The 12,663-nt window shown below is 40.6% G+C and overlaps 1 protein-coding gene across 15 annotated transcripts in view; it reads left to right on the top strand.

The window, feature by feature from the left end:
* The window catches only part of CLASP1 (cytoplasmic linker associated protein 1), a 273,403-nt gene that overhangs the window by 120,247 nt on the left and 140,493 nt on the right, over positions 1 to 12,663 (top strand). For all 15 annotated transcript variants that reach the window (XM_070769105.1, XM_070769110.1, XM_070769114.1 and 12 more), the window contains exon 8: positions 6,390 to 6,457. In XM_070769105.1, coding sequence (XP_070625206.1) covers positions 6,390 to 6,457 — 68 coding nt within the window. The remainder of the gene's footprint in view (positions 1 to 6,389; positions 6,458 to 12,663) is intronic.

The following is a 12,663-nucleotide window of genomic DNA, read 5'->3' as shown; positions in this document are numbered from 1 at the left end:
TTTAGTTGCTAAGTTGTGTCTGACTCTTCTGTGACCCCATGGACTATAGCCTGCCAGGCTTCTCTGTCCTTAGGATTTCCCAGATAAGAATACTGGAATATTGGTTGTCATTTTTTTCCCTGGGGAATCTTCCTGACCCAGGGATTGAATCCAGGTCTCCTGCATTGGCAGGCAGATACTTTACCACTGAGCCGCCAGGGAAGCCCGTGTTTTATATTTATATTTGTAGTATTAGTCACCTCTTGTTATCTGTTGGGGATTGGTTCCAGGACCCACTGTGGATGTCAGAAGTTCATTGATATGTGAGTTTGTTATATAATTGGGGTAGTACTTGTGTATAACGTATGTGTATACTTTAAATTGTCTCTAGATTACTTATAATAGTACCTAATACAGTGTAAATTCTATGTAAATAGTAGCTGGCATGTGGAAAATTCAAGTTTTCGTTTTCAATTCAGTTCAGTCATTCAGTCATGTCAGACTCTTTGCGACCCCATGGAGCACAGCACGCCAGGCCCCCCGTCCATCACCAACTCCTAGAGTTTACCCAAACTCATGTCCATCAAGTCGGCGATGCCATCCAACCATCTCATCCTCTGTTGTCCCCTTCTCTTCCTGCCCTCAAATCTTTCCCAGCATCAGGATGTTTGATTTTGGAACTGTCTAAAATGAAAAAAAAGTCTTTTTGATCCACCATTGGTTGACTCCCTGAATGTAGAACCCATAGACATAGAAGGCTGACTGAACTTTTACTGGTGTTCTTTATGTCTTCATGTGAATCTGGGCTATTGTATTGTGTTCGTTCATTTAAAGCTGAAGGAGTCTGTTATTTTATTTTTTGCTTATTGAGAAATGTCTGAAATTCTCCTTCATATTCTTCTACTACCCAGGTCTGCACTTTATTATATTGGCAGTATGGCTTCATGTAAAGACTGAAATACTTTTGGTCCAGAGACACTTCTCTGCTTCATTTTTTGAAGGGTAATTTTCTTGGGTATAGAATTCTTGGCTGAGATTTTTAGGTTTAGGGCTTATATTCCCACAACTGTCTGATTTCCATTGTTTTAAATGAAAAATCAGTTGTTAGTGTTATTGGGGAGCCCATGTATTGTGACAGATGGCTTCTTAATTGTTGTTTTCAAAGTATTCTCATGGTCTTTTTTAAAAAACAATTATATTTTTTGTTGTGCTGGGTCTTCATTGCTGCACTTGGGCTTTCTCTAGTTGCAGTAAGAGGGGGCTGCTCTTTGGTGTGGTGCGTGAGCTTCCCATTGCAGTGGCTTCTTCTGTTGCAGAGCACAGGCTCTGGGTGCACAGGCTGTAGTAGTTGTTGTACAAGGGATCAGTAGTTGAGGGGCACAGGCTTCATTGCTCTGCAGGATGTGGAATCTTCCCAGACCAGAGACTGAACCTGTGCCCCTGCTTTGGCAGTTGGATTTGCATCCACTGTACCACCAGGAAAGTCCTTCTCTTGGTCTTTTCTTTTCAGCACTTTGCTTTTCATGTGTCTGGGTTGGAATCTCTTTTAAGTTTATCCTATTGCAAGCCTGTTGAACTTCCTGAATTTGGAACATTTTTGGTCATTATTTCTTCACATATTCTTTTTGTCCTTTTTCCTTTCCCCTCTCCTTCTGGGATTCCCATTGAGTGTATGTGGGTATAATAAGAAGATAATCTCATAGGCTCTGTTTATTATTACCTTTTCCTGTTCATTTTTCTTCTGTTTTTCAGACATGATAGTGTCAATTGACTCATCTTCAAGTTTGCTGCTGCTTTGTTCTCTGAGATCACTCAAGTCACTGTTGAGCCTCTAGTGAATTTTTAATTTCAGTTGTCTATGAATTTTGAGAATTTCCGTGATTCTTTCTTGGGTTTTTCTGTCTCTACATTGATATTCTCTGTTTGGTGAGACCTTGGTTCTTATATTTTCCTTTATTAATAATGGTTGATTTCAAGTATTCATCTAGTTAGTCCTTTAAGGTTAGTTTCTGTGACTGATTTTTTTCCCCTGTGTATGGGCCATATTTACTTGTTTCTTTATGTGTCTCATAAGTACTTTGTTGAAACTGAACACTTAAGATTATGCATTGTGACAATTTTGAGAATCACATTCTTCACCTCTCCTCAGGCTTGCTGTTAGTGGTGCTTATCATTTTTGTTGCTCACTGCTTACTTAGTGACTTCATAATTCTATAAAGTCTGTATATTTGGTTGTGTGTGGCTACTATTGTCTTCTCTGCTTGGCTGGGTTAGTGTTCAGCTGATGATTAGAAGTTTCCCTTTCGTTGTCTTTGCTGAAGGCTCTCTGTGTTGGAACATACTTTCAGTGTTTTGGCAGGCAGTTTATACATTTCTGCCTTTAGATCTCTTTACTGCTGCTTGTGCAGAGTCTTAAGGTCAACCAGAGGTGAGACATTAGTGCCGTAGTCCTTCGTGGGCATGCACACAGCCTTGCCCATGTATGTGATCTTGTACATTCCCAGGAATTTGTCAGAGCTTTTCAGAGTTTCCTGAGAACATCTCCTCTTCCAGTTTTTCCTTGTAAGTTTTTTTGACAGTTTCTTTGCCTGGAATGTTATTGCCATCTCAGGCAGCTGCCGTGTTAAACAGTTGTGAATTCTTTTTGACTGTGGCCTCAGGAAGAAAGATCTCTCACTGAGCATGCTCTGAATGAGGTCAGGTAAAGACAAGCCCTGTGAATGGGGGTTCAGGAATATGCCAGACAGATCATCAGAAAATGACAGTTATCAGCCCTGGGATTTCTTTGGAAGGAATGATGCTAAAAATGAAACTCCAGTACTTTGGCCACCTCATGCAAAGAGTTGACTCCTTGGAAAAGACTCTGATGCTAGGAGGGATTGGGGGCAGGAGGAGAAGGGGACGACAGAGGATGAGATGGCTGGATGGCATCACTGACTCCATGGACGTGAGTCTGGGTGAACTCCGGGAGTTGGTGATGGACAGGGAGGCCTGGCGTGCTGTGATTCATGGGGTCGCAAAGAGTCAGACACAACTGAGCGACCGAACTGAACTGAACTGGGAATGGGGATTTTTTTAAGGGTCTCCAGGCTTCTTCAATTCAGAATTTCTAGTGGTTGTGAGTCTGCTGGGTTTCAAACTGCCATGATTGTGAGGCTGTTCGTTTTCAGCCTGAGTTGAAAATGGAAATAGGGCCCTTCCAAAGCAATGGAAAGCTTGCTGTTCTTACCAAGATTCAGCCTTTTTTGCTTGAAAAATGCTTGGATTGTTACAAGCCTTTGTTTAATTTCCAGAGTTTTGGAAAACTTGATTTTGTCTGATTTTGCTGATGTTTTCTTTACTTCCTTGAAGGACCAAATTTTCAAAGGTTCTTAGGGTACCTTTTTGAAAGGATCCTCCCTTGTTTGCTTTTATGACTATAATATTTTCTCATTTATTTGGAGATGTAAATAATGTATTAAAAAAAACTGTTCATAGTCTCCCCTCTAAATTGAGGAGCTTCCCTGATAGCTCGGTTGGTAAAGAATCCGCCTGCAATGCAGGAGACCCTGGTTCAATTCCTGGGTCGGGAAGATCCGCTGGAGAAGGGATAGGCTACCTACTCCAGTGTTCTTGGGCTTCCTTAGTGCACTGCTCAGCTGGTAAAGAATCTTCTAGCAGTGTGGAAGACCTGGGTTTGATCCCTGGGTTGGAAAGATGCCCTGGAGAAGGGAAATGCTACCCACTCCAGTATTCTGGCCTGGAGAATTCCATGGACTGTAAAGTCTCTTCTCTAAATTGAAGTTTTGGGGTATCTGTCTGTTCAGTTTAGTCTGTCTTTTTCATATTAGAAGTTTTGCTGATGTATCATAATCCTTGGTTACCTGCTCATATTTAAGAGTAGCAGACTGAAAAGCCAGTTATAAGCTGAATGTATAGGTAGAGCTTGTTTACCATGAGACTGCTAGTATTTGCTTTTAGGACATTATTTTAAAATTATAAGCTATTCTAAGATGGGATAATTTGATCACACTTTTGCAGTAAAATAAACACCAATTGTGTTGAGTTGAATATAAAATTTAAATTCAGAAAAACCAGGGTAAAAATGGTATTGGATTATTTGTCAAACTAGTGAAGAAATTTATTTTATATTTGAGATCCACAGATTTAAAATTTAAAAAGTGCAAAAAATTGGTGTCTTCAGCAGGTAATCATTAGCTATGTATTCAGTGTCTCTGAACATATAAAACTCACCTGTTAGACTTGTGCAGATTGATAGGTTCCAAAAGAGGCGTTTTGTATAGCTGTACTCAGAGCAAGTAGACAAAAGCCATTCTTAAGGGAGGTTTATTGGTGTTGAACTGTCATGAAGCCAGATTACTGCTCCCTGAAGGCGACCATCTTGACAGGAGCTATGGTCTAGGCATTACTGAGCAGTGAACAAGGCAGCTGTGAGACAGGAACATGAAAGCAGGGGGAAGGCATGCCTGCTTGCCTGAAGTAACTCTGAATTAAGGTGCAGGTGCCAACAATGGTAATCATTTTAGCATTTTCAGGCCTGGTTGTTGGGCCTGCTGGTTATGGGTAATGTGGCCACTGTGAGTAGATATCACCTGAGGTCTGCATAGAGTTTGCAGATGCTTCCACTGTTGCCATGGATAATGGTGAATACTCTCCTAGGAATGGAAGAAATACTCACCCCCTCCCAGTGATTTCAGGGAAAACCAGCTGGAGATCTCCTTTGTCCCTGCTGGGCAGACTTGCAGGCCTGCTCACGTCAGAGGGTATAGTTGTGACTCAACAAAGTGGTAACTTGGTCAGGGCAGACCCCGGCAACCTGTATAGGGATATTATTTATGGGCTTGTTAAGCCATTGGGAGTCTTTGTACTTAGAAAAGGGAAGGCGATGGACATCTTAAGAACTTGATTCTAAGACATCTTGCCAGATTTTCAGTGAAACCTGGAGTAGAAAGTGAGTGGTAGTGTTACTCATCTGGTCCAGGAGTGACAAATCTTTAATTCAGTGCCCATTGTGACACATTGGTGATAGCTGTCCGGAGCAGTTCTGAGGAGGATTCTGAGGGTACATCTGGGTACCTGGAGAGATGGGTTGAAAAGATCACTATCTGTCAAGAGATGGGAAGCAGGAGAGGCAGTGCATCAGGCTGGTTCACCTCCTTCATTTTACCTCTGTTTACTGCTGAGTATTTTGGGTCCTCTGTATCTTAGAATGTCACAGTGTAAGTAGACTAGAATGAAGTAGAGGTAAATAGGTGCTCTCGATGGTGGGAACTTTCCAGTCTCAGCACCCAGTTAGCTCAGTGCTGGCCCAGTGAATGAATGCACGTGTGAGTTGACACTAGAGTGTGTGAACTACCTGGCTTTCCACCTTTAGGGTGAGGGGCAGCAGCAGGTACCAGCCCTCTTTTGTGGTGACATCACCCTCTTGCATGATGATGCTTGGTGTGCACAGAATACCAAAGATGATACAGGTCCCATCCCTGCTCCCAAAGGGCTTCCATCCTGATTTGAAAGGAAATCAAACCTGTTTGAAGTGATTAGAACTTGCATGACAGGCTGGTTTGTAAGAAAGTGCTAACATTTCTAGTCTGGTCGCTGAAATGGGTAGCGCAAGTTTGAATGCAAAAATGCATGACTTTGTAATCTCAGCCTTTATGCTTATTCCAATATATCTGTATTTTGCTTGGAAAAGCCTCTTTTTTTCTTGACTTTTCCTACAAGGTAGGATTCCAACCCATCCCAGTTCCTCGCATTTTTGGTATCACTAGGATGGACTATTTGGACTAGTTAAGGAGTTTTGCTGCTTTCAAAATGTCAAAGTTAAAGTGATCCAATAATAGAAAATATGTATCATGTGGATTTTTAAGCTGAAGATTATCCAGTCACAACATTTACTTTTAGACAAGTTATAGCATTTTTTAAAAATAAGCAGAAGTCACAGAAAAGGCTTTGTATTGTAGTATCAATGCATTCTGAAAATCTGTACTCCAAGTTATCAGCAGTATGTGCTTAGAAATAGGAGAAACAAATATTTTTCATGATGCATGCATTTTGTTTGGAGATGTCACAGTTTAATATAATGTCTGAGAGCCTGGCCTCTGGTTCTTACTCTTGGGGCTGGCATCACCACCCTGACCAGCTGTATCACTTTAAGTAAGGGGGTCTGGATTTCTCCATCTGTAAAATGGGTATGATAATTTATAATTTCTTATACAGCTGTTACAAGAATTAAAGGAGATCTTTCAGTTGGAGCCATTAGGTCGGTGCTTGGCTTAAGCATGGCTCATTTCTTGTTGGCATAGTTACTGTTATTAGATGGGTCTCAATGAGTAAGACTCAACTTCACATTAGTATAAAATATAATTGTAAACAGTGATGGTTAATAGTTTATATATATATTTTTCATACAGGTTGAATGTAATTTTTACAAAATTTGATGAAGTCCAAAAATCTGGAAACATGATACAGTCTGCGAATGGTGAGTAGAAAAAGCAACCATTCTACTTGTGCTTTTCCAGGTTTGCTTTTAGCCTAAGGAATGCTATATTCTGATTCTGAACAGCTGGATTTGATATTGTGCTAAGTGTTTCTGGGTGTGAGCATTTAATCTCCATTTACCCACCTTCCCAGGCTGGAAAAGATGATCTTGTCATTGACTTTCTTCCACAACCTACACTGAATCCATTAGCTAAATTATTGGCTTATTTTAAAAATGCATCCAGAATCCCAAAGATTCCCAGTGTAACCACTGCTCTTCCTCTGGTTCAGGGCATTGTGGCATTTTACCTGCGCACTTGTGGCAGCTCCTAACCAGGATGGTTGGTTTTACTCTCTCAAAGCCTGCTTTTCACTCAGCAGCTAGAGTGATCCTTTTAGAATGCAGTGCAAGTGATGTCAGTCCTTTGTTCATTCAGAATCCTCTGAAGGTTGCCCAGCTCAGGGGCTCACGGTGTGCTGCGGGCCTGTGTGGTCTGGTGCATTCCCCCATTCTGAGATCATCTTGTATTGTTCTTCTCAGAAGTTCTCTTGGCTCCAGCCCATTGGCCTCCTAGCTAATTTGTAACATTTTACATTTGTCCTGCTTCAGGGCCTCTGTGCTTATGATTCCTTCTGCTTGAGACACTTGTCCCTGGCTGTCATTTAGGGCTGCCTTCTTACTCCATTCAGGTCTCAGCTGCAGGCTCCCTTCATTACACAGATGTCAAGAACAGCGTACCCAGTATTGTGAGGGAATGCACTCTGTACTCACCCTGCTTGATTTTCTTTCTTAATGTATTATAGTATTACAAAAATATCTTTTTGTTTGTTCATGAGGGTAGGAATTTTGTTTATTCTCTTCTTTATCCTTAGTGCCTTTTGGGAATCATCAAAAAGTCTGTTGCCATCAAGAACTTTTCTAGTCTTGGATACCTCGTTGTATGATAGCCATTTCACAATTGCTGGGGATCTTAGATCATAGTATAGTTTTTACATTTTGAGGTTGTTTTAAAAGTTTGAGTGATTTCTCCCAGAGTGACATGGTACCTAAAGGCAGAGTAGGGACAGAATCCAGGTCTTGTGACTCATACTCCAGCTTGCATACCCATTGTTGTTAGTAAGGAATTGTCTTTAAATAGCTTGTTTCTTATAAAACACTTTTAATAACCCTCATTTCTTTTTTGTACATTTGTAAAAACATAGCATTCAAAAAAAGATTAATTATGATTTAGCTATCACCAACAAAGTTATTTTTCTTTACTAATTAATTTTCCTGTAATTCTATAACGTATATTTAACCATGGCATACTTTATATTTTGTGTGTGTCTGTGTAGTTTGTGTGGTTTTCTAGTTAAAACTTGTTGGCATCAAGATATAAAGTACTGGGCAATGAGGTAGGAGGGGTGGCAGAAGCTGAGTTTGTGTTTCCTGACTTTATTGTATGTGAGACAGCATCTCATTATAATGCTGACACTGGGGACAAAGACCACATCCACATTGGAGGCCTGCCTGGAGGATTTTGTATCTATCAAGTCAAGGTAGTGCTCACTTGTGTTCAATTCTTTCCAACCCTATAGACTGTAGCTCCCCTCACCAGGCTTCTCTGTATGTATATCTATACCTATACATACATATATTAATACACACACACACACTTTATGAGTATTTTTTCCTCCATTTTATTGAGAAATAATCGACATACATTGTATAAGGACTATATAAGTTTAAGGCATACAGCATGGTGGATTGATTCATGTATACTTTGAATATTCTATGATTTTTTTATTTTAATTTATTTTTATGTATTTATTTTTGGCCTCACTGCACATACCATGGGGGATCTTAGTTCTCCCACCAGGGACTGAAGCCATGCCTCTTGCATTGGAAGCACAGAGTCTTAACTCCTGGATCGCCGGGGAAGTCCCTATTCTATGAGTTTTAATGAACATGACAATATGAATCCTGTGGCTCTGGGTAGTTCTCAGCAATGTTTTAATCTAATTGTCTCAGTAAGAATATTGCCCCCAGTTTCCTTATTTTTGTGGAATGTGGGTGTGTGTGTATGTCCGTGTATGTGTATGTATGTGGTATAGAGGTAGGGTTGAGGGTGAAAACAGTTCTGTTATGCATCTATATTAAAAACAGACAGTTTGTGAGAAAGCCTTAACGCAAAATTTATTAGAGACTTGTTCAGCTTTTTACTGTAGAGGCATACTTAGAAGATACTGTGGGTTTGGTTCCCGACCACTAAAATAAAGCAAATACTGCAATAAAATGGGTCATATGAAGTTTTTCATTTCCCTGCACTTATAAAGTTATATTTACACCAAACTAGTTGTTTTTAGTGTGTGATAGCATTATATCTGAAAAAAAGGAAATGTATGTACCTTAATTAAAAAATGCTTTATTGCTAAAAAAGGATACTAACTATCACCTTGACCATTCAGTGAGTCATAATCATTTTAAGATAGTAACTTTAATGATCACTGATCACAGATCACCATAACAAATAGTACTAGTAATGGAAAAGTGACACAGAGACACGAAGTGAGCAAGTGCTGTTTGGGAAAATAGCTTCAGTAGATTTGCATGTTGCAAGTTTGCCACAAACCCTTCAAGTGAAAAAAAAGGAAGGAAGGAAGGAAGGGAGGAAAAAACATTGCAGTGTTTGCAAAGTGCAGTAAAATGAGAGATACCTGTTGATTCATATTCTTACGGTTTTAATTGTTAGAGCCAGAATAGAATAATCTAAGGTATATGTATAAAGGCTTTAGAATTCCTAACCCAAATAATTTAAGTCTGTCATCGGTAACTTTGGGAGATCAGTAAGATGTTTACTCACTGTCATCTACAAGCAGGAACAGTTTTGAAGTCTTTCAGATGTGTATTCTTTTCCTTTTCTTGCCTAAGTGCACTGGCTGGAAGCTTAAAGTAAGAATGGTGAGAATGGAGCTCCTTGCCTGGTTCCCAGTCCTAGGTTTTTTATGACTAAGTTTGATGTTAACTGTAGGTTTTTGATAGTGCTCATTGATTCCTGTTCATCTGAGTTTTTATCATAGCTAGGTGTTAGAATTTTTCCCCATATCATCCGCCGATTTTGAATATTAAGATATAATTCATACCGAAAGAATTCACCTTTTAAAAGTGGTTTTTCATATATTCAGAAAATCTTATACTTATCACCACTATCTAATCCCAGAATATTGTCATCAGCCCCAGGAAACCTTGTGCCCATTAGCACTAACTAGTTCCCTTTCCTTCCGGTCCCTGACAGCCTACCTTCTGCAAAACAGCAGATTTGCCTGTTGTGGACATTTTGTATAAATGGAATCATATGGTTTATAGCTTCTTTCACTTCACATAATGTTTTCAAGGTTCATCCGCCTGGTGTGTATGTATATGTGTGTGTGTGTGTGTGTGTGTGTGTGTGTGTGTGTGTGTGTGTGTGTGTATATATATATATCAGTATTTCATTTCTTTTTATGGCTGAATAATATTTCTTTCTATAATTATTCTGTGTTTTGTTTATCCACTCATCAGTTGAAGGACATTTGGGTTGAGGTTTGAGTTTTTCAGCTGTGGTGTTTTCAAGATTGTTTTGACCCTTCTGGGTTCCTTGCATTTCCATATGGATTGTAGGATCCTGATAGGGACTATGTTGGACCTGTAGACCATTTTTAAGGAATATTGTCATCTAAACAGCATTCAGCCTTCTAGTCCATTAACATAAGATACCTTTCAGTTTATGTAGGTCTTGAAGTTATTTCAACAGTGTTTTGTAGTTTTCAGTGTACAAGTCTTGCACTGATTTTGTTAAATTTATTCCTGGGTGTTTCATTCTATTCCTACATATCTTGTTTTTTGGTGGTATTGTAAATGGGATTGTTTCTTCATTTTATTTTTGGATTGTTTAATGTCAGTATATAGAAAAATAGTAGAATTTTATATTTGATCTTGTATTTGGCAGTCTTGTTCAACTTGTTTATTCTCTTGATTTTCCCCTTCAGTGGCTTCCTTAGGATTTTCTATTTACAAGATCATTTAATCTGTGAATAGAGATTGTTTTTTACTTTCTAATCTGGATGCCTTTTAGGGTTGTTGGGGTTTTTCCCCCCCCAAAATGCTTCTTTGGCTTCTGTTGAGCCTGATGATATTGTGAGTTACAGTGCTTTTTTTTTTTAAATGGTAAACTGTTCTCTCATACTTGGAAATAAATCCCACTTGGTCCATAGTGTACAGTTCTTTGTGTACAGTTCAGTTTGTCATTACGATGTTGAGGAATTTTGCATCTAACTTCATGAAAGAGGTTGGCCCACACTTTTTCTCACTCTCCTCCCCCAACTTGTCTGGCCTATTTTGAGTGTCTTTCAGTAAAACCAGGCATATCTATATGTCTTCATCTAGTTTTTCTCGTTGCTTTGCCTCTCTCTTCCCCTGTACAGCAGACCCTGAGTGGTTTGCGTCAAAAAACACAAAATTCAGCTGAGTAAATTTTAACAATCTAATTGGCTTTATTGAATGAGTCTTGAGTTGGGCGGCATCCCATCTGGTGAGTGTGAAAAGGAAAGATTTTTAAAGGCAAGACAAGGAGGTCATAAACAGAAAAGATTATTTCAGGCTAAAGTAATGCCCCTGTGGGGGATGGGATGGGGCTGTGTGGCAGTGACCTCATCTTCCTCTGGGGGCTGGAGGACGCCCCGGAGACAGATGAGCTCATTGGTGCAGGCCGGGAAATTCCTGACCCACCACAGGACACTGCAGTCAGGGAACGTGGGCGCTGCACTCTGGTGGTGGGGCGTAGTGTAAGTGCCTGTGTTTTGGGCCTGTGGGTTTTTTTTTAACATCTGTATTCTGTGTCTCAGTCTCTTCACCTTGTAATCACTCCTTGGCCCTCTAGTCTCGTGGTCCCGTCATGTCACTGAGGCAGCCGCTGGCACTGTCACCAGGTGGCCTCTGTGCTGCTCGCCCTGCTGACGTTTCCCAGTCTGCACCCAACCGAGTCACTCACCTTGCCTCCTCATCCTTCCTCCTTGGCTCCTCTGGCCTCACCTCATTCTAATTTGTTACTGTTGTTGGGCTGTTCTTTCTAGATGTCCTTCCTTTGTTTAATGTCTGCCACTTAAATTCTGAAAGCTTAGTCCTAGGCCTGTTTCTTTCTCAGGCAGTGCTCTCCTTTGGGTGGTAATTATGTATGACTAGAACTTCATTGCATTGGAGAAGGAAATGGCAACCCACTCCAGTGTTCTTGCCTGGAGAATCCCAGGGACGGGGGAGCCTGGTGGGCTGTTGTCTATGGGGTCACACAGAGTGGACATGACTGAAGCGACTTAGCAGCAGCAGCAGAACTTCATTGACTAGCCAGATAATGCATCTCTTGCCCACACCTTGTCTTAGTGTTACTATGCGATGTGAAGGAGCTGCCTGTCTGACATTTCTTCTTGTATTGGAGACATGGTATCTAAATCCAGATTCACATTCTTCCTGTTGTTCAAAGACAAAACCCCAGACACCTAAACGCAACCTTATCCTTGATCTTCTCTGTACGTCTTCCACTGTCTGTCCAGGCATGTAAATCAGAACTTGCCTGTTGTCCCAAAGGCCTCATCTTCCTCCCTGCCTGTATGTGTCATCAATGGTTCTTGTGGCTGTTGACACTTCTCACTGTCTCCAGCACTCTGATCCCATCTATCTAAAACCACCTGCTCACTGTCCTTCTGCCTTCCTCCTGCCTGCCCCCATCCCCAAGTCTGTTCTATTTGTTGTAGGACATTGCCCAAAGGAGAACCAACTTTTTTCTCTTGAAAATTGTTTTGTAGTGGAAGAGACTGAGGCCAGAAGATCTACTGTTCCCTTCACCCAGGACAGTATTAAAAACATTTAAATATTACCTGCACTGTCACTTTGATGTTCGTTTGTGAAGTATTCACTTTTCCGAAGTCTGAGCAGATCAGACCTGCACTTTCTTGGAGGTGGACACAGTTTGTAGCCAAACTCTATGAACACACAATAGAGTGTGTGCTGCTGAGCAAGAGGTCTTCTGACCACCCTTCCCTTTTCATTTCTTTGTTTGGAAAACATTAAGTGTACATTAATGTAGATAGATGAGAGTAATGGACCCCCGTGTGGCCACCAGCCAACTTCACCAGTTGTCAGCATACAGCTTGTCTTGTTTTATCTCCCATCTGTCAGAAATAATGGGCTGTATG

Source organism: Bos indicus, chromosome 2 (assembly GCF_029378745.1).
Source record: "Bos indicus isolate NIAB-ARS_2022 breed Sahiwal x Tharparkar chromosome 2, NIAB-ARS_B.indTharparkar_mat_pri_1.0, whole genome shotgun sequence".
Classification (NCBI taxonomy): domain Eukaryota; kingdom Metazoa; phylum Chordata; class Mammalia; order Artiodactyla; family Bovidae; genus Bos; species Bos indicus.
This window is presented reverse-complemented; position numbering and strand designations above follow the sequence as displayed.